The sequence below is a fragment of the Motacilla alba genome, chromosome 1 (genome assembly GCF_015832195.1).
Source record: "Motacilla alba alba isolate MOTALB_02 chromosome 1, Motacilla_alba_V1.0_pri, whole genome shotgun sequence".
Taxonomy (NCBI): Eukaryota; Metazoa; Chordata; class Aves; order Passeriformes; family Motacillidae; genus Motacilla; species Motacilla alba.
In genome coordinates, this window is record NC_052016.1 from 103,782,554 (window position 1) to 103,805,269 (window position 22,716).

Here is a 22,716-nt window from a genome sequence, read left to right on the forward strand (position 1 = left end):
AATCCAAGGACAGTGTTGAATGTAACCCACAGAGTGCCACATGTGGTTACTACATCAAAGTAAATATAGTCCTCTGGTATGCTATATATGAACACTGTGGTCAGATTAAAGATCTGTCTTGCCCACTTTCCTGTTCCCAACAGTGAATGGTGAAGGCTTAGGAAAACATTGCAAGAGCAGAATTTTCTTTCAGCAATTCCCTTGGTGCTGTATGCCTTGCTTCCCACAAGCAATTGCAATTGGATGTCCTTCATCAAGCATTTTGTTTGGTAAAAATTTATCATCATTTAGCAGGGTTGACAGTACTTATAGATATTTTCAGTTGAAAGAAATGTTCATTCAAACTGCACTTCTCATTGCACACTTGCAAATGTATCTGATCTAATTAGGAAGATCAGATTATAACCACGAAAAAGAGCTGTATTTAATTCAATATTACACCTATATTAAATCTAAAGAGTCCAATAATAAGGAAGTGGCAAATTATTAACTACATACCTGAGAGAAAGAGGGAAAGATTCAGGTTTCAATAATTGTCAGGAGTAATATATAAACTTGAACATTTTGCCTAATATGCAGCTTCAATGAAAACTGACTTGCTTTATGGCCAAGTTTTATTTTCTCAGCCCTTTGCTGAATCTGATATGATTTTTCATTTTGTTTATTTGTTTTAAATTAAACTACCAAACTTAACTAAATTCTTTCTTAAGGTAACCATAAAGTTACTACTACCCAAATGAAAATTAAAAAGTTATAGAGAGAAGTACAAACTAAAATCTATTAGGTATTCCTCAATTTAAATTATTTTAATTTTATTAAATCTCTGCTTTGCTTTTCTCTGTCTGCTCCACTTCCACGAAAACCAGGACATCAATTTAGAATATTTCTATATAAAGATCAAGAAAGACTCTTGCTACATTTCCCAGAAGTGAAACACACAAATATAGTGAGGCAATGCCTTTCTGAGTGTGGGGAAATGTAATGCCAGAGGGCTGAGGTCAAAGCTCACAGAAATGTGTAGGACTAAATTACTTCAGAGGGGTATGGGCTATCTCTGTTCTGACAATAGGACCAGACACCTAAAAAACAGAGCTGAATTCCACACAGAGCTGAGTATCTGACAGTGGGACTTCAGCAAAATTGTCATGTTGCTTCTGGAATTATTTCCCAAAGTCCATGGAAGTCCCAAAATAAAGACAAGCCAAAGATGTCATGTCCTAGATAATAATTCAGGCAATTTTTTTTGTGTCTTTTTCATACTTCTCCGTCTTCTTCTGAGCTTTTGATTCTCAAAATTACATCAAGCAGGACTGGCTCTGTACCTGAGTGAGATATAGAAAATGAGTTTGCATCTCCTCCAGGAGTAGTTTTTACTTGCTTTTCTATGTAAAATATAATCGAGCCATTTAAAAAAAATGTCCAAAAAGGCCTAAATACATCTCTCATTGATAGAGTGCTCTATCAATTAAAGTGAGTGATTTAGGTTCAAAGAATCTTGACTCCTTTACCTCATGGCTTTAAGAGAAGGGATGCTCAAATTTTTCTATAAACTTATTACTGAAATACTCTAAAACAAATATGTGTTTTAATTGGTACAGGTACTGATTTGCAGTTAAAAAGAAAATACTGCTCATTAAATAAATGGATGTTCATAATTTGAACAGTCAAAATTCTTGAAGTAAACAAGATCAAAAAGATATTGTTCTCAATGCAGTTTTACTCTAGTTTAAAATATAATACAACAATTAATGAACCCTTTAGTACGAAAAGGTCACCCTATTAAAGCAAAATAAAGCACAAGGCATTAGAAAGTCTGTACTAATTAGACATAAGTAGGTAGCAGATTTTCACAAAAACTGCTGATGGCCCATTTTCTGAAGAAAAAAACCATGGAGAGGGCAGGGTATCCAAGCAAAATTGTGGAAGGAATTTAAATTTAGTTGTGACAACGAAAGGAAAGAGGTTCCACTGCAGTGGACAGAAAACGATGAAGCAGTGGAGTCACATGTGAGCTATAGCACAAATGAACTCCATTTGGTGGGGAATTTATAAGTAATAACTCAGATGTGACCTGCATCTGATCCTGAAAAACCCAACGTTTTGAAGAAGGAAAACTGAAAGAAAGATTTTCTCCCAACATAAACCCAGAGGTGATATAGACCAAGAGAGTCAGAATGTTAGCGAGGCCAGGGAGAGCTAATACAGACCTACCAGTGAAAGGATTTCTCACAGGAAATATGAAACGGTACAAAAAATGACATGCTCATATCTAATAACTCACCTTCAGTTTAGAAGGCTTTTGTTATATGGAAAGTCTTTATTTAATATCATGTTTAAAGATTGTGGTGGTCTGACCTAATGTCAGGAGTACCAATAAAGGATGACAAAGGTCAGTTGATTAATTATCCCTGCTCCCAAGTTGGAAACATTTATAAAGCTACACTAATAATAAAATGAGACAAAGAACTCAAAAAGTTTGCCCATTTTCTTTTTGGCTAGTTGTATACAATGGCATCTAGAATTTTCTCCCACTTAGCAGGACACAGAACAACCCCAGACAGATAAAACCCCAGCATCAGGATTCTTTGATTTAACATAAACTCAGCTGTGAGTTGAGTTCTCACTTAAAGCTGTGATGTCGTGGTGACATGACAGTCCAGATGACTGGACTGAAAACTAAAAACCTTAAAGTTTAGCACCAAGAGCCAGAACTTCACAGAAAATTTATCAAAATGAAAAGAAAATTGGGTAGAGGGATAGTGTGGAAAAAAATTTTTGCTTGTTTATCTAGTGAACTTTGCAGGGGAAGAAAAAAGAGAAAAAAAAAACCTACAAATAATTCTTAGGAGAAGAATCAGCAAAATTGAAATCTCTCAAACACCAACGATACTCCTCTAGCAGAGCTCAGTGGCTCAGTGTATGCAATTAAACACCCAGTTCTCAAAGTTATTTTTTTCCTCTATTACATCTCCTGTGTACATATAGAAAAAGAAGGAGAACTTAATGTGATAAATGCAAGAAGATTTTGATACCATGCACAGTCCTGCAAACTAAGCTCCTTTTCTAGGGGATGAAAAAAAGCACAGGTACAATCTGGGAGGGCCAATAAGGAAAAGGCAGAACTCTTATATTCACTTACATTGGGCTTCACTGAGGATTTACCTCAACCTTGCCTAATATAGAGACAGTGGAGATTCAAGCTGATATTCTGGTATGGATTTGAAGCAAAGACTCAGTGCATGGAAGAGATGAAAACTTGACCTTCTGCTGCCTCTCAAGATGGCCCAAAAGAGCAGTAAAGATTAGTTTAATATGGGAAAAAGGATACTTCAGCTTATTTCTTCTTCTTGGTACATTAATGCCAACCACAGACAAGAAGGTCTGTGATAGCTAACAATCACATTGCAATATTTTATGAATACCCTAACAGAATATGGCAACAACAGCAGTTGATTAGTGAGGTTAAAAGTAATTACAGATCTCTTATGAAAATGGCTACAAGTTTAAACTGTTAGTGTACTTTAAAGAAAGAATGTAAATGAATACAAAATGAAATGGAGTCATGGCAGAATAATTAAAATCACATTCTTTAACATCTTATTTTCAGAACTCTGCTGCATTAGTTAATCAGAGACCTATCAGCAATTGTGGCAGTAACTCAGTATTGTACTGTAATTGTATAAATAGCATTTAAACAAGGCAAAGAATAATGGTTTTCTGCCAGATTCAGATACAGTTTGCAATTATATTATTTAGCCTGTGAGGTTCTAAAGACCTTTACACTATATAACCTATCATCTGAACACTCTGAGATTTTAATTTGAATGTGGGTCCTATGTGTGCAGTATTTTGAGAATGCATGGTTGACAGACATGGAATGTTTTAGATTCCCTAAAAGAAGACTCAATGTGTTATACAGCAACTCATAGTAGACACAAGCTTTTGTGTTCCAAGTATCTGACTTAATGGGCTACTAAAAATAGCCAGGATTTTGGAAAACATTGCAGGTTAATACCGTCCAGTCAAGACACACAAAAATGGTTTTATTCCATCCATTCAGAAACACAGTCAGTATCTATACCTGTACTGAATCCAAAAAAATATTAACACTACAGTTATGCAAAGGCTTCCATTTTCTTTGCAACTGTTTATTTTAGGTGAATGGAGTCTGAGTCAAAGAATTAGGCAAAAACTATCACCAATTTTTAAATAAGAAATTTAACAAGCAAAGGTTACTGAACCTGACCAGGAGATGATCACTGTGCTGTGGAACAGCCCACTAAAAGAAAATTATCTTTTAAAATTTAAGAAATCATTATATAAAACATTCAAATTCCAGAAAAAGGAGAGAGAAAGCATTCAGGTGCTTGATTACTCACTATTATTCCTGATATCCTGAGTTGTGCTAAAATGGAGAGAAACCTTAGGACTTTTTAGGCGTATCTGACCCCAACGTGTTACTGCCTGCAGCTCTACATTGTAGTTGCTGTTGGGTTGGAGACCCTCCAGGACCACATAATTTTGGGCCTATAATAGAATAAATATACAAAGCAGTTATAATATTGCTGAAACACATGCCTTTATTAAAAGCAGGCTTGTTAGCTTAGGCACACTACATTTTGAAGTTAGAAAACTCATTTATAAATTTCAGAGCAAAATTTCCTTTCTGTAAAAGATTTCTTTAATTGGACTCTGTTCTCCTGTGTCATTTAGAAAATACTAGCCTACTTGATGTTTGCATAATTCTGGCAGTTTCTTGGCAATTCCAAACCTATTGTTTAGGCAAAACCTAAGAGGTTTTCTTCTATATAACAAGGTTTTTCTCTTATGCCAAAATCATTTTAGCAAAATGAATTTAAGCACCTTTTTCCACAATTTCTGCATTAGTAAAGCAATTGAAAACTTTTTTCTAAAGACAGTCAGTCTGAAGATAGCTGAAGTCCAACATTTAATACATCTTTCAATACATTTTGTTTGTTTCAACTCTCAAAAATAAAAATTAAAAAAACAAACACCAACCAAAAATACCAAAAATAGGAAAGAACACTTCTCCTGTGTATAATGGAAAATAGGACAGAAAAAATACAATTTCCAATGTCACGGAAGTGTATAAAATGGGCAAACAACAGATTAGGTTTATCACTCTCCAGTCAAAAACCCATAAGGCAAGGCACGTGATATTGTAAAGAAGAGTCCAGCCTTCCCAGTCTTATATTTCATTTTGCTAGGTTCAATTATAAAAATATCCTTCTAGTCCATATGCCAGGTGGAAAATATTACTCCATGTTTTCATTAGAATTCCTTGTGCCTTTCAAGTTTGACAGTCCCTATAGAGTAAAAAAGATAACTATATACCAAGGTAACCACCCCATATGTAACACTTGGGATGTTAAAAAGGGGATTGCCAAAAAGTATTTAGTATTAATTATCTATACTTGTTTAGTGCTGACATATTGACTATGACTTTCGATTAACAGTGTCAATATTGTAATCAAAATAATTCAATGTCTACCTGGAATGAATTCATAGGGAAATCGGCACCAAATTATTTGGGTTGACCTACATCTAAAGGTACAAACTGGACAAAAATAATCTTCAATGATCTTTAGAAGTTAAGACTTTTCCACCTCTTCTTTTTTTTTTGTTTTTTAAATGTTCGTGCATTTGCCATTCTTTAGGCTAAGAGCTGCTACAATATTCAAATGACCATTGATTAGCAATAGCATCTGGAGTGTCCTGAATCTCACTGGCAGTGCTGTGCAGTTTCATCTCATGCTGCAGAAGTACGAGTCAGGAGTAATATGAGAGATATTGTAAGAACCTGCCTTTTCCATAAAATACACCTTGTATTTCCCTGTACTCAAGATCAGAACTTTGTTTCCATTACCCTAATGTTCTAATGGACCTATTTCAGTATCATTGTATGAAGGAAATACCCTATGGAAAGGTATTAAAGACCCAACTCAATTTTAAAATTCTCTGGGGTTTCTGATGTACCAACCAGCTTGCAGAGAGAAAGGTCCCTGTTATCTTTAGGCTGAAGCCTCTTTCCTGAAGGTCTTTACCCAATGTAAGGTTTCTAGAGGAACACAAACTTTTCTATGGAGCACAGTCGAACCCTAATCCTATCCTGGCACAATTATTTTTTGGAAAGAACAAGAAATAACTAACCTTCATTTCTGTGCAAATTGACTTGCATGATTTCATCACAGAGCCTTCACTGCCTTTATTTCTGTCAGGATTTGATGAGGGACACAGGGGGAATTGTGTCCCTCTGACTGTCATTCAACACAGTGCCATGGGCAGTCAGAGCCAAAACAGTGTTAACATACACATGGGACCAAATTCTCACTATCCAAAGCACCAAGAATCAAGTTGTGTCTAACTGATTTCTGTTATTTCTATATATTTCAATTAATTGCTCTAAAATAATGTGCAATATCCTCAACAATATCATAACAAAAAGGTTTTCCAGTAAAGCAATATTTAACATATTACTCAAGAAACTCATAAGAACTTGCTGCTAAGGAATATTGCCATATCTTTGGTACAGCAGTTTATTTCAAGAGTTTTGTGTATGTTTTTCCCTCAGACCTACACTGACTGTTTAAAGATTACTCTGTGACAATGTCACAAATTTTACTTGCATAGGGAAAGAACAATGTGACAGACAATGTCAGGCTTTCAAATAAAATAAACACTTTAAGAAGCACTAACTGAATAAGCCTAAATTTAGAGGACTAACAGAATTTAGCTTTTCATTCATCTTTCCTGAAAAATCTTATCATATTTACTTGTTTTTTAAGGCAGAAGTTTACTTCTCTCCCTGAGTTCAATGTAAGAAAATGATTGAGAGATCAAAATTTCCTATGGGCTTCATGATACTAAAAATTAGGACCACTACTTTACCAGTGGCTGAAACCACTGGAACTTACCACACATTTTATACTTACACTCTATTTTGTGTAAACATAAACCATATTTCTGTCCCAGTTACTGTTTTCTTTCTTACCCCATCAGTAATCTTCCTTCTCTTTTTTTTTGCTGGAATTACATATTTGCTGTATGTCCAGCTCCAGAAGACTTTGTAGTGGTGCACTGGGATGTCAGGCTCTTCTGGAAGATCCCAAGTAATCATTGCATTTACACTCCCATCATTGTTTGCACTGATATTGGCAATCCTGATATTAGATGGAGCTGGCGGAGCAGATGGATCTAGAATTTAGAAAAAATGAAAATATTCTAAGGGAAAAATTATGTTCATTAAGGTAAAGATTATCTTCACCTCACATATTTATGAGGCATTCTTGAGCCAGCTATACACTCTAAATACATTGATGAAAATCCAGGCAAAGACATCCTGTAATTGATATGGCTTGTAAATTCTAGAAATTCAAACTCGACTGAAACAAAAATTATGGGTTAGCATCTAGTTTGTCATTATTCTGTGCTGTTGATAGTCCACAAACATCATGAAGCTTTGTCAAAATGTACCAGACTATCAGTTTTCCTTCTGTCACTCACTACTTTAAATACACAGTGAGTGTAAAGCATTCAGGTTCCCCAACTGGCCTTGTAGAGTCACCACAGAACTGTATGGCTAAAACACTGAATATTTTTTCATTGCCAGATAATTCTCAGAAAATGAAAATATTTTTTGACATATTGAATCTTTCTTCAAAATTCTAATATTGATATCTACCACCATGGGACATAAACACTTCCTTAGACTAAATGTAATTAAAGCATAATGATACATTACACCATGGTAGAAATCTATAGGTTTTTTTTAGAATGTCAAAAAGCAATTAGCTACCCCTTTGATTTATTTCACTATTCTGGTTCAATTCCTGATCAATATCAACTGAGATAGTATTCCTTCAGTTGTCTGTGTGCTGACTCTAGAGTCAAGGACACACAACAGTCAGAATTTGAATAAGATTAAATATTAGATCTTTTCCAATATTAAATGTAAGGTTCTCCTTGTGGATTCACTATATAATATCCTGGTCCCAAGTAATATGAATCAATGAAGATTTTGCAACAAAACTTCTGAAAGTCCAGTTGCTGTTTACCAACTCCTACTTTTTAATTCGACTTTTTAATTTCTACCCTTTTTTAAATGTCTCTGACAGCCAAAAATTGATGACAAAGTACAAGGAAACTGCAAAAAAAATTACATAGAAGTAAGCAGTGAGACTAAAAAAATAAAATGAAAGCATATCAGAAGAGTAAAGGAAATTAACAGCAATTAAGACATGTTATGAATGAACAGCCATATGGGCCCTCATTTATTTGACAGAAAAAAACCTGGAGGTGTGAGGAGGGGACATCATTCATTCATTTACTGTATGGTTCACCTGCTTTATTTTAAATTGGTAAATGAGCTGTTAAATAAACATTCCAGGCATACTTAATTCATCAGATAATCCCTATGACAAATGGTCTCATTGACAAATTCTATCATTTAGTTTATAAAAAAGACACATTCAGAATAAATAAAGACAGCATTTCCCTTTAAAGATCAGCAGATGTGAAAAAAAATTACTTATTCCTGTTATTAAACAGGACTTTTGCTGAAATAACAATGGATACTCCTGTTTCCTCACACATTCCATTTAGTTAAATAGTAATGGATGTCCCTGTTTCCTCACACATACAATTCAACCTAACTTTTGGCTACAAAAGTTACAAAGCATACTTAAGAATTCTGGAAATTTAACATAATTTCCAAATAGTGATAATGCCTCACTTCTCACATGTGTTTTTTAATCCACTAGCAAGTCAGTTGTGTTTATTTTTTCTGGCTTTGGAGAAGCACTGCTATTACGCTTATTTCCTTACCTGTGAAGCTGCCAACCACTCCATCTTAAAGTATACTAGGCTACTTATTCCAGAATTAAAGAAAAATTTAGCTAAATAGTTTGTACTATTCTCTCATACAATTTTTCATTTACCTCTATTACTTAAAAGGTAGGTATAAAATGTAATTTAGGTAAACTAAATATAAACAGAATCATGATTCACACATATAAGACATTTATTAAGCATTCATCTCCACTGATTTAAAATGTTAGGGGCTTTTATATGTTATATGACATTATATTAGGGATATAAAACATTTATAACCTGAAGTGCAACATGATCATATTACTGTAGGTGAATTATTCAGGTTATCTCCCAGAAGAGCTATGCATCATGTATTATGTATACAAAACATATGGGATAAAATAAAAGTGTTTCAGAGAATATATCTTCCCAAATGGTCAGATATAAGCAAAAATAATTCAACCTATAAAGCATGTTTGTCCTCATTCTGCATCTACAAGAGACAGAGGGTCATTTTTAAAAAGATTAAAAAGTTAAATGAAATAGCTCCTTTGGACAAAGTGTATTACACGATTAAAAATATTTTGAAGCTCTCTTCACCAATTTTTTGTAGGTCTAAAAACTAATGACCAAATTTAGATTTTTTTTTTTCTTTTCAAATGTTTATATATCCATTGCAGCAAAAGAAAGCAGTTAGAAAGAACTACGTGTGTACTGAAACCAATAGATAATTTCTTCTAAATTCTACAGCACCAGCATATCTGTACTTTCTATAATTGCACAGATTGTTGAACATTATCAGTAGCATTTCTTCTGTGCTCACTAGACAGAGTCCAGGCAGCAGACAAAATACTGATCCACATTTGAAAGAAAAATCTATGAATGTTTCTACTTTGCTGTGTGAGAATACAAACATTGCATTAAAAATCATTGGGTAATTACAGTTAAGGATAGAAAGAATGTCCTCTTAGAAGGAATACACATGTGAAATAATACAGCAATAGCAGATATTTTCCTGAGTGCCCTCTTTCTTCAAAGACTTTTGCAAGCCTCTCAAATGTCATCCATAAAAATGCCTTTGAACAAGAACAGTGGTGGTGGGAGAAGACAGAAAGGAGGAGATGTGCAGCTAACAGACATGAAAAGGTGAGACACTGAAAGTAACACATTTTCTATGAGAGCTTTATTAAAACTAGTAGACAGATCAAGAAAATAATTAGCTATAAAGATATAAAATATCAAAGATAAACAAAACTTATTACAGTTTTGTATGTATTCAACTGAAAAAAAAATCCTGTCTTTTTGTATGGTGCATCAGTAAAATATTTTGTGGATTTGGGTTGTATTACCTGAAATATTAAGACACTCAGTGAGCATTTTATCTCAGATTAGGATCCATTCCATATTAAGTATTTCAATAATACTATATAATTTATTCATCTATTTTGATATATTTCTGTGACTCTCATCACTATTACAAGTGACAGAATGATCATTTTGTAAGTTAAGAACCCAAGGATATTAATTATTTCTTCATTTGAAAAAAATTAGTTTCACCAGCAAAGCAAAGAACCCAGAAAAACAAACAAAAAAAAAAAAACAAAACTGTGACATGTTTATGAGCATGCTCCTCTACAATGCATGCCAGCCAGTTACCACATACCAGATTAGTTGTTTTTTTCTGCATCATTGAATGGAAAAGTTATGCTTCTACAAGGTGGTCTGTCATGCTTATGTCCATGTCGACATTAAAAGCACTACACAACTCGTGCTAAAATACTTCAAGGTCTAATAACTGGTACTGAATCATAAAGCTGACTACATAATGTGTTTGTTAACCTAACTATAAAGCTAAAGTGACATTCTGCTGACTATAAAGCTAATAGCCATTCTACTGTTAGCCTTCATATACCTGTGATCCTTTTGACTGACTGCCCATATGTATAATTCAGATACACAGATGTAAAATTACTGGAATGGAAACTGCTGCCAGTTTTTGGAATGCAAAGTACTGATACTTTATATACATGAATTTATCTGAGTGTTAAATCAAATTCTTTGGTTTGCAGAAAGAGCAATGCTAGTTGCAGCTTTTCCTTTGCAGTTTGTACAACAAGGCAAATAAGCTACAAGTCATTCTATATATCCCAGAATTTGGCACAGACAGCTGTCCTCAACTCCTAAAAAATTCTGGTCTCAGCAGCCTGACAAGTAAATCGCTTCTCACTGCTAGAAATGATAGCTTCATTAGGTCAAGGCTGAAGCTGCTGTTCCAGCACATGGGATAAGTACTCCATTTGTCTGGATTGTGTTTGGCTTGAGTATACCCAAAGGACCTAAATTCCTGTCTTTCTGGCTACTCAGCCATCACAAGCAAAATTCTGCCTCCAGTCCCCAAAAGGGAGTATTTCTTGCTGCAAATAAAGGAAAGAAAGAAAACACTCACATCACCACCATTACAAAATTAACATCTTCCCACCCTCATATTTGTGAACATAGTAATAGTTTATATTTTCCAAAGTTCTTTAAATCAATAATATTTGCAAACACCTTTGCAAAACCTTAAAAAACAGTCTGGACTAGGTATACACACGAATCGCTGTTTCAGTTCATCCACTTTGTCTTTCAACGTGGCAACTGTAGTGAAAACAGTAAATTATTTGGGATAGGTGTCAGACAGGGGAATAATGGCATTGGAATCAGAATTCTCATTCTGAGCTGTAAAAGTGAGAGCAAGTGTGACAATAATATAAACCATTTTTTTATGGAGCATCTTCCCCGACTTAAAATAGATCTCCCATTGCTATCTTTCAAACATGAGACCTTCCAACTCTGAAAGTATGCTGAAGGTGCTCTACAGACAAGTTTCCAACCATTAAACAGTTCGACAGTGTAAGCAGGAGGACTGGCTCTGCCCAATGGAAATGGCACACATAAACCAGCTGTGCAGCAGCATAAAAAAATCATTGGTCTCAAAGGAGCAACAGAAAGAATTTTATTGCCATGAGTGGGTGTCTGTTCTGGTTTTTCTAACACTCAGTAATGTATGCATGAAATCACATCCAGCCTGGTACTTATGTGCTGTGAAAACAATGTTGTCTGCTTCCTTTTGCTTGACAATCTATCCAGTGTATGCCAGCAATTGCCTTCATGGTGAAGATAAAAACCTTTAGCAGAGGTGGAAGGGTCAGATGGTTTGGGCTCATTGTGTTGATCTTCTTGTCTCTGAAAATGGCACAGTTCCTACCTACAGACCAGTGAGATAATATATGACATAGAAATGCCTAACGCTGAGTCCTAGAGTTAACTGAAGTCTCTGGTATTGAGAGTTCATTCCCATCACAAATTATAAAATGCTAGGGAAAAAAAATAGCCTAAGAACTCTGAACCAAACGCAACACATTAAAAATTGTATTACTAGTGCCAAGCAGCTTCTGACCAGTTAGGATAAGTTATCCAGGGCCTGCTTACTGGAAGAAAAACACAGGTATTTTTCATCCAAGGAGACTAATTTATGGATTGTAGGAACAGTCCTCTCCTGCTTCCAGAAGAAAGGAAACAGCTTGGAGAGAGCCAGCCTAAATATGAATAGAAGGATATTTGCATCTTTGTGGACCAAAAATGTTCTGTCAGGTATTCAGTTACCTTTATTTATTGCTGTGATTGGAAATTGTTGCCACTCAATTAAAGATAAAAGGAAAGCACACAAAATTAAAAAATGCTGAAAAGAGAAGTGGAAACCACTGCCAAAATAGCAGAAAATTTGGATTAATTTTACTTGACAGTATCAATGTAAAAGTCCATATGCACAGTCCCAGTTATATGAAAGAATCCACTTTCTAGGTGCAATATTCACCTAATTTTCCAGCCACTCCACCACAAACTGATCTACAACCTGTGTTTCTTGTAATTTTGGAATTGCATTTTGGCAAAACAAAGCTTCACTTTATTCCCTGTAAAGGGTCATGTCAGAAAAGTACATGTAAACCCTTTGTTTCCTTTATAAAAAAAAAAAAAACAAACCAAAAAAACCAGCATTAAAAAAGGAGCTCTGCCTAAGCTTGGAATATTTCAAAAATTCTCAGCCATGTCACTTTATTTACTATTTACAAATTACTGCCAACAAATTAACGTTCATCCGGGATGAACACATGAGGCAATGTAGAACAGCTAGTAAATCTTCACCTCAAATGTTTATGGCATAAAAGCATCCAAAGCTGCAGTAGATCAGTCTTCAAAACACAACTAGATGAAGAATGGCAAGTTGAAATGCTCGATGAAATATTCTTGTTTTCCTGGTTTTGTCTTTTTCATGACTGAGAAATTAAATTACTTTGGAAAATGAGGAGTTTTATTTAGTGATAAATAATTACCTCAGAAGACTTAACATCATTTTGAATAAAACAAAAGCTTATTTTGCTGTGTCTACTTAGAGAGCATGTTTTTTGCATTTTCAAAAAGACAAAGCAGTATAAAATAGTATTGTGGTAACCAGACAAAAATTCTCTCTCTGAGTAATTACAGCACGTTTTTGAATATTCCTCTTAACATCTTAAAATATTTAGTGACAGAGACTTTGTGGTGCCACACTTCTTCCTAGATTCAGATTAAATATCATATTTGTCCCCCTTTAAAGGAAAAAACAAACCCAAATAATTTTCTACTCATTATTACTTATGAGCAATTGGTAAAAGTTCAGTATCTTGCGTGAGAAACTGTCTCAGGAATTACTGTCATGTTTCTTGATCAAAGGGTTTATTTTTGAAGAAACCTTCTGCTAAGTTTGACCAAGATAATAATCTTCTCTTGGTCTTGGCACAACAGGGTGAAGTGAAACACTGATGTGAAATTCTGTCCACGCTTCACACAAACACAGCACAGAAAGGCAGCAAACTTCCAAAGGTGATATGCCAAAATCCACTTTTCTTTTCCAAACTGGAGGTTAAATGTGCCTGTAGGAGCTCAGCAGGGACCAGTAGATGCTGGCACTCAAAAAACTAGGCACATCTGAGCAACAGTTTTTTGCCTCTCTACAGCCCTCTGACAGGCAGGGGCTGTCATTTCCCACTGAGCTCTCCAGCAGTAATTAAATGTTAGTGTGACACTGTAACTGTTACCACTCTGACAGCCCACCTTGGGGATATGGAAGCTCAAAGACACCAACAGGAGCACCCCAGCATCCTTCCCAGCAGTCAGCACCCAGCAGCATCTTCATGTGAGTCACCTAGAGTGACTACACATTTCATCTGGCAATCTCGACATCTTTATAAGAGCTGCTGGCAGTTCCACAGCCCCCAGAATGGCCAAATGAGCTGCCAGCATAGGCTGATTTGGGCTGTGAAGCTGATAGCTCACTGAACTCCCTGCTGCTTGTCTGTCAATTCACAGTCCTCTGCCAAGGGCTGGAGCTCAGATTTGAAAACAGTTATTTTGAGAGTTCCAGAAGCCTTTTGAAGAATGCTGGCTACATACTTGCTGCCATTATCAAAATTTTGGTTTATTAGGTAAGAGCATGCAGAGGTACTACTGACTGCCACTGCCCTTGTCACAAAGCCCTAAAAGTGCTCTTCATCTCCACTAGACAGCCGTGAGCAGTTCTCAAGGAGAGCAAGTGCTTCAGGGGTAGCTGCAGAGACCACAAGAGGACTCTGGTATTCATGTAATGATTTCAAAACCACAAGTTCCTGAAACACAAATTACTGCCAGCTGGGAGACTACTCTAAAGAAATACCCCTATATGCTTAACCTGATCTTACACTGTTATCCAGAAACCCACCTCTGGCTGGGGTCAGATTCTGGGCTAAAGAGACCTTCAGGATGACATGGACATTCTTATATTCATTACCAGGGATGATATTTTGAGCATGGCTAGCACACTCAGCAGGGGACCAATTTTTTTGAAAGTTATACAAATCCTGTCTGAAAATGTCATGTTCAAGCCAAAACCTCAGTACTACTATAACATACCTTTCTGTAATTGTAGTAATAGTGGTTTCAAGCAGGATAGTTGGAAAATATTTACAAATTCAATAAAACAACTGTCAATGATCTCAATTTAAAAGAAAGTTGGTGTCAGATTCAGCAACAAACTGCTGCATCTGCTGAAGTGCTGTTCAAGAAGAGAAAGGTACTGCTGCTGAAGAGTTCTTACAGTAAAATCAACACAGACCAAAAGAGCGGCATTATTTTATGTTTCTGAAAGTGTATGCTGCTTAAGCATCATAGTTCTTAAAATAATATTTATTCTGTGCATGAAAATGTTTGTGGTCACAGAAGTAATGGGACAGCTAATCTTCCTACCACAAATATGGCTAGAGCACCAAAAAAATTATTAAGGCTAACATATAGTTATTCAGTAAGAGAGTAAACCTTCCATTCCAGCAAAAGTGTTTGCATGCCTCTATAAATGCCCCTATGAAAAATTTTTTTTCTAGGACTGAATATGACCAAACAGTAAGCTAAAACCCAGCACGGGAACCCAAAGATGACAACTGCTTGTACTGCAAGGTAATTCTGTCTGCAGAAAGAGGAGGAAATACATTCCTCAAAGTATGCAAAGTTATACCAATGTAAAGATTCTGTCACTACTAAAATAACAACAATTCTTTCTATTAGAAACTGCTTCTATTAGCAGAGTGAAGAGTGCTGCATCTCATTCTTTGGCACTAAAGTCGACTAGCATGGTCTGGATATGCCCACATTATTGACTGCCTTTTAGAGAGGGTGACCACATCCAGATCATCTGTCTAATGAGAATAGTTTCTGGCCTGTGCTAACCCCTATACTATGCCTAAGAGTCTTCTGGGAAAATTCTTCTTCATGTTGGTCAAAAGCACACCAAGGAGAATGCCAGGACTTTCACAGGATGGGAGAATTCTCCATCCCCCATGTAGCATTTACTGGTACAGAAATAATTTCCAAAGTTATTTTATTGCCCAAACGGTTGCAAAACCAGAACCATCAACCAAAATTCCTACAATACTTTGTGGATCATCAGGCATGACTTTGTAATGAACAGAAACATGCTGCTTTGCATTTATGCTCTTTTTTATTCTTAAGCACTTACAATTAGCGCTATCAAGAGGAAATTATAATAGGGTCCAAAGTTCCATCAAAACAATGCTGCTACAATTATTTAGATACAGGCCATAAAATATTCCAATACTCTACTAAACACATGACAGTAACATATTTCTCATAACTAAAAAAAAAAAAAAATATAAACCTCTCAGATTAACACACTGAAACCCAAGTTCTTCCCTATTTCATAGTCAGGATCATGTAGTTTGATAATAATCATGTGGAAAATGTTTCAAAGGAGTTTTATTCATGGGGACCCTTACTGATGAAAGAATAATGACACTTCAATTTTTAATTTCTTTGCTGACTTCAAACAAATCTCACATCATTTCTAAAGTCAGTGGCAAAGCTACTCAAAAGCCCACCTGTTCAAAAACTTCTGCCACAAAAGCAGGCAGATCAGGCTGCGCTCCAGGTGGGAGTGAGAGGAAGGTGAGAACCAGACAGCATGAGGAAAACTCACCTCTGGAGGATCGGAAGTGCTTGCTGGGCGCTGTGAAGCCCCTCGTGCCGTGCACGTTCACAGCAGCCACGCGGAACTGGTACCACCTGCTCGCCCGGATGTCCGGCAGCCGAACGCGCTCGTCCGTAGTCTGGGGGGGAAAATGCCACACTTACACTGGTTGTTCTGACTTGGTTACCTGTCAACTGCTGTGCAACACCCATCAGTCTGGCTGAGCACGCACCAGCATCACAGGCTGCATGCAACCACCTCACCTGACTCCAGCCATCCCTCTGCACTGCAAGGCATTTACAGCTGTGAACAAAATGATAAAACCATCCAATTTTACAGTGCATTGAGGGTCTCTTCTGGAAAAAGTAGCCTTTAGAAAATAGGTGAAGTGCTGTTAAATTCACACCATTAGTTCTGCAGTTATCACAACCTTCACCAGTGTTTAGGGTCTCACTGTTCAGGTGATATTTCAGGCAACTTGTTGCCCCAGGTGACAGGACTGATTTCCTCTATTCTCAATTCTCAGAGAATTAGGGGTCCAAAATAGCTTAATGAAATCCAGTGCTGTGAGAACCCACTTTTCCTAGTTCATAGGAAACACAAAACTCTCAGATAATGAATGTAAGCCTTCTTCACATCTTTGGCACTTAGGTCAAAAAGACACTTACAGCCTTAACTCTTCCCTGAAGACTTTTCTCAGGTCATAGGAGCTGACCTTTTCTCCAACAACACCTACTGAGATTGCCAGTGTCATGAGTTCAATTTCTAAGTCCTGAGGGGAGAACCACTGAAATATGGCATAAGCATAGATACACTCTGAACCCTTTCAGTAGGAAGTGCTTTACACATTCTTATTCTGAGCCCTGTTTTCTTCCACTTTTTTTTACCCCATTTTGAAGAGCTATCTTTTGCATTCTTTCTTTTTTTCCCTAAGGTACAAACACCAGAACTGAACACAGCCTCCCGGTAACCAATGAATCACTTCCAGCTACAGAAGATGTGGCATTTTTGTAGAACTCATCAAAAACACATCCACATGGAAATTTTACTTTTACAATTACCTCTCAATTATGCAGTTTTCAATTTACTTTAGTATGTCATGTTTACTACATTTTGATTTAATTCTTTAATCAAAGTAACACACGAACCTGAACCAGATGTCACATATATGTGTAAATATATTCTACAACCATCACTGATTACCATTACTGACCAAACATGCAAGCTCATTAAAAATGTAGTTACACCAATTTATTTTTACAAGCTCTGTTTTATACAACTTCAAGAAGCCAACCTCCCTGTATAGGATTCAACATTACTTGTAATGATACCAAGTAGTTCCCAGAAAAAGGCACAACATAATTTCTGCTTTTTGCTCCCTTTCAAATCTGTCTAAGAAACCAGAAGCTGCTGACATAACTCAGATAACCAGAAACTGAGGAATTTGCTTCAACTCTTCAGCAATGGCCTTTTAGAGCCCTGATAAACAAAAATTGTAGGTGCTATCCTCCACTTAGTCTCTTCATTTGGTGACAAACAAAATTTAGGGAAACAAATATCTCATTTGTTTGTGCATGTAAGGAAAGGAGACACTTCCTAAACCATATTATTGGCTGCTCTCAGACTGCTAAGTGTTGTAGACTCTGAGCCCATCATATTGCTGCTACTCAGAGTCCTTCTCCATTCAGACCACTCTCTTTGCAACTTAAGCAAGGGTAACAGTCCTGACAGTCTACCTCATCTCCTTTCCTTTTTTAACCCTTATGTTACTTGTAGAGGGAATTATCCAAGGTTTGCCCCAGGGAAGAAAAAACCTACCTGAATCAACTTTTGCAATTATTTTTATTTTATGGAGCACTCAAATATCGCATTTTTTTCCAACAGCCAGCTCCCCTATTGCTGCAAATGAAAACAGGTTCAGGAGCAAGATTTAATTGTATATAACTAGTTACAGTCTTCTGGGCTTTTAAAAACATGTTTGCTGAACTTTGTTACAAGGCAAGCATAATCTGAATAAACTTAATCTCAATCTCGTCAAAGGAGTGTTATTTGTCACTGGGTCCAGCTTATATTCTGTTGATTAAAAGGAAGTATTTCAATTGTGTTAGTTTCCCATGGCAACCACAAAATAATGTAAAATCAAATAAACTGTCAATCCATAATGCCAAAATTATTTTAACTGATGAACATGCCTTGGGCCTAATACTTTCATAATTCATTTTGTTGTCCAAGCTCCTGCTAAACTCAATGGCATGCAGGTCTACCTCAAACTACCATGATATAAACCACTTTGGCACCTCTAAGTATCTTTTACATAGAATTACTAAATTTCTAGAAATACCTAAATACTCCTGAGATATATTACACTACCTTAATGCTATATCTATTTTTTTGTTTAATTGCTTTAGTTTAGTTAGTTCTCACTACTTAAATATGTTTGGAGCTACGATCATAATATAATATTCAGAGTCCTTTTAATATCTTTCACATTAATTTAAACCTACTGAAAGCTATGCTGAGTGGTACTAAATGTAAGATACCAAATGGTTAAATTTCCTCACATACCTAAAATTCTGTCTGAATAAGAAAGAAAAAAACCAACCATTTTATAGAATTTTTAAGAATCATAAATAAAAGACAAAAACAAAAGATCACCACACAAATCATTACCGAATCACAATTACTGTTTATTTGGCATTGTTTACTTATAAGACGAATGTTTGGAAGGTAGCTTCAAATCCTAACAGGTGTTTTGTTTGGAATAAAATAATAAATTAGTCCTCAGACAAAATAACTGGCCAACATGTCCACCTTCAGTATTATGCAAAGTTCAATGAAGACAAGGGAAAATCCCTATTAATTACATTAGGATACAACTTCATATAAGAGCAGCATGTAATCTTAATGACACAAGCTGGACAATACACATTATACCGTAATACCTCTCTTCTCAAGAGCTCATCTTAGGTCCAAGGGACAACAGGCTACCTCCAGTGGCTGGAAAGCAGAAAGAGGTTGGGCTTTCTGTGAGAATTGGGCTGAGACTTGCCCAGAGCTGCTCCATTTAGGAAGCATTGACAATTCTACTCCTCTTCCAGCAGCTCTTAACTGTTTAAATCCTGAGCCCTTTCCTGTAAGCAGTCTCCTCATCCTGTCCTTCAAAAGGGGATTATCTGTTATTGTCTTCAACACGGCTACAGAAATCACCCTCTGCTGCTCCTACAATTGACTAATGATTAAGAGCATCCCAGAGCATGAAGACCTATCTTCAATTCCATCCTTTGTATGAGAGGCAAGGGGAAGATCTTCCCTAGCACCCTGGATGCTGCATGCTATTTAGAACTATAACATGTTATATATTTACATGCAAAACTGTTCCTTGGAGGAAGAAAGGCTGAAAGTTAGAATTTCTTGTAAGGGAAAGGTGGGATTTACTATGACTGGGAGGGAGAAGAAAGAGAATATCTGACCCAGCAGCATAGCAGTTTGACCATTCAGGTGGGATTCTTGTGTCAACAGTCCAAAGAGTGTATATATGTTATGTATATATGTTAAAAATTGGTGCAAAGAACTCTTCACAGCAAAGACTTGTACAGAGGCCTCTCCTCTATATCCAAGGATTACAGTAATCAATGGACTGTTTCACTGTGCTCATTCCCTATTTTTCCCCACTATGAATCCTGGACTCCTCTCTGCAGCACAAAGGTTTAATAGAAATAGGAGAGTACAGCCTTCCCCTGCTGAGTTCACAGCTCTACACCTTTGGAAACAACACAGTGATAAAAGAATTTGCATTTCAAAAAGTGAAGGGATACCAACCTTTTCTGAAGGGTATCAGAAAAGCTGAGTTTATGTTTCCTCTGATACAAAAGAAATTCTGAGTGTTGTATCCACTACTCTAACAAAGGACAGCAGACCCGCCCTATTTCATGTGAATCAATTCCACACAAGGTAGGCACTCTCTAAGACTGCTTACCAAAGCAAGCCCCTCCTGGGACATGGAGAAAGAAACCTTTAGTGTACAGGACTGGTAAGCTGGTGGTAAGCTCCAGCAGGTATTTCTCAATGTCATGGGCTGAGAACTTCCTTGTGATCCTCAGAACCAGAACTTTAGGTGTTTCAGAAGCTTTATTTTTGAAACAGAGTCGCTGTCCACAGAGTTTAGACAATTGCAGGGTGAGGCACTAAGATCTGTCACAGTCAAGCTATCAGTAAATACTGGCCCTTATTTATTTTAGTAACAGACTAGATTAATAAATGTACTTCATCACTGTCTGCCCATATGTATATATATGTGTGTATGTGTGTGTGTATATACATGAAATCCATTCACACAGCACAGACATGTTCTGTCTGAAAATAACTGGTCTGGCATATTTTAATTAACTTTATTACATTATAGTAATATGATTAAATAACTGAATTTCCAATGTAAACAGTAATGCTACTATTTTTAGAGAGAATTAGTACCAAATGGAATGGTAAGTCTGTTCACAAGACATACAGTATTTCCATGGGATAATGCAGCAGGTTCTGCTCAGCTGGCTAAATCTTAAGTTACAGTACTGTAGGAAACTTCACATAACACTTAGGACGCTCTACATCACAACCAGCTTGGCCAACTAGCATCTTAGTTACCATAGTTTTTATATTAACTAATGGTAATTAGTCAAATGGTTAATCATATCAAATTTTCCCCAAAATACACAGTAAAAAAACGACATTAAAAATCCCTTCCTCCAGAAGTGAAAAATAACTAAACTTGTTTTCAATGTGTTTGCTTTCCTAACATAATTGGAGAGCAAAATAGTATACTAATAGATTGAGCCTTCTTCCTTAAAAAGAAAAAATAAAGATGGCACAACAATCATGGCATAATAATAAGCAAACTTTTTCAAAATTACTGTTTCAATACAAAGTAAAAATTTGTGTCAAACATGAGAAATTACTTGCAAATTAGCTCCTCTAAGGGCAATAGAATACAGCAAGTTTTTTGGTTTTTTTTGTTTTTTTTAATTTAAACCCCTTAAAGTCATTGAAAATTATAACCCCATTTGTTCTTGGATAGACAAAAAAATTAGATGAGTAACTGATGAAATATTATGAAATTTTTTATAGGAAGTTGCAAACAATAACTTTGTTTATGCTGTATATGGGTATAAGCATAGAGAAATTCAGACCCTCACCCAAAGCCTTTTTGATCTTTGACTGCTCTTCACACAGTCTCTACCTTAAGTTGCAGATTAAAAAAAAAATGCTTGCAAGAGCCAGCATCATCTCCCCTGGACTGAGATGCTCTGGGAATTTTTAGCTAAACAGCAGAGCTTTTCTCAGCCTTTGCCTATAATTAAGGGCTCATACCTCAATGTTTTAGAATCACACAAGAAAAACATCTCAGTTACACAGACAAGGAAAGCCTGGAGGCTGTGCACACAATCACTTAAGTCAAACTGGATGTCCATCCTTGCTGCTGATATTGCAGAATAAATTCTATCGTATTCGGCCAAATGAATTTGATTGCCTCGTGGGATGTCTAAAACTACAAACACCATGGAGGTACATTACTGTCTAAAGACAGAAATTCTGTTTACTAGCCCCCCTCAAGGGTGCCCTGCTTGCATGACCCATAAGGTATACACAGTTCACAAAGCCAGTCAGGCATCCTGAAGTGTGCTTTGAACTGAGATTCCCAGTGGGATCCACCACACAATCAAATTTGTGTCTCCTGTGATGCAGAAGGGACAGTGAAGTTGTCAGAAAGATGTCAGTCGGAGGAGGCTTCTCCTGCCACAGTGATTAACTCAGCCCCTTCTGCCTGCATTCACCAGACCCCAGGAAAGGCAGCTGTCAGGCTTCTTATTGCTCTAGCACAGGAACACGTTTCTGAAACACTCTCCTGCACAACCACTGCAGGGCAAGGGTTCATGTATGTTCAGCTACTGCGGAGCATCTATAGCGCATGTTCCCAGAAATGTGCATGAAGTCTGTTCCTGGGATGAGAAACAGCAGAGCACTGTGCTCCCTTTGCAGCCCGGATTCACCAGCCACAACAGCTGAGCTTCTACAGTCTGCCACATACACATGGTTTGGTAACAGTGAGGAACAATTCAGATCTGGCACATTTTTTGCTACTTGGTATTTTTCTTGCAACAAAAGCAGGAGCTTGTTTCCTGGAATGGAGAATGCAGGTTCAAGACCTGCACCTCAACTGGGAGATCATAAGCCACTGTGACTTGATCAGTTTTGGACATGCTCTCATGGGCTTGCACAAGTAAGGTTTCCTGCCAAGGTCTGCTGCAGGGGGCCTTTTCTGAGCAAGACTACAACATGGTGACAGCTCCCTCTAGCACCAC

General features: G+C 36.6%; 1 protein-coding gene across 1 annotated transcript in view; it reads right to left on the minus strand.

Moving 5' to 3' along the window:
• The window catches only part of ANOS1 (anosmin 1), a 131,031-nt gene that overhangs the window by 29,215 nt on the left and 79,100 nt on the right, over positions 1 to 22,716 (minus strand). The window contains exons 6-8 of the mRNA XM_038130968.1: positions 16,373 to 16,502; positions 7,013 to 7,215; positions 4,380 to 4,527 (exon numbers count right to left, since the gene is read on the minus strand). Coding sequence (XP_037986896.1) covers positions 4,380 to 4,527; positions 7,013 to 7,215; positions 16,373 to 16,502 — 481 coding nt within the window. The remainder of the gene's footprint in view (positions 1 to 4,379; positions 4,528 to 7,012; positions 7,216 to 16,372; positions 16,503 to 22,716) is intronic.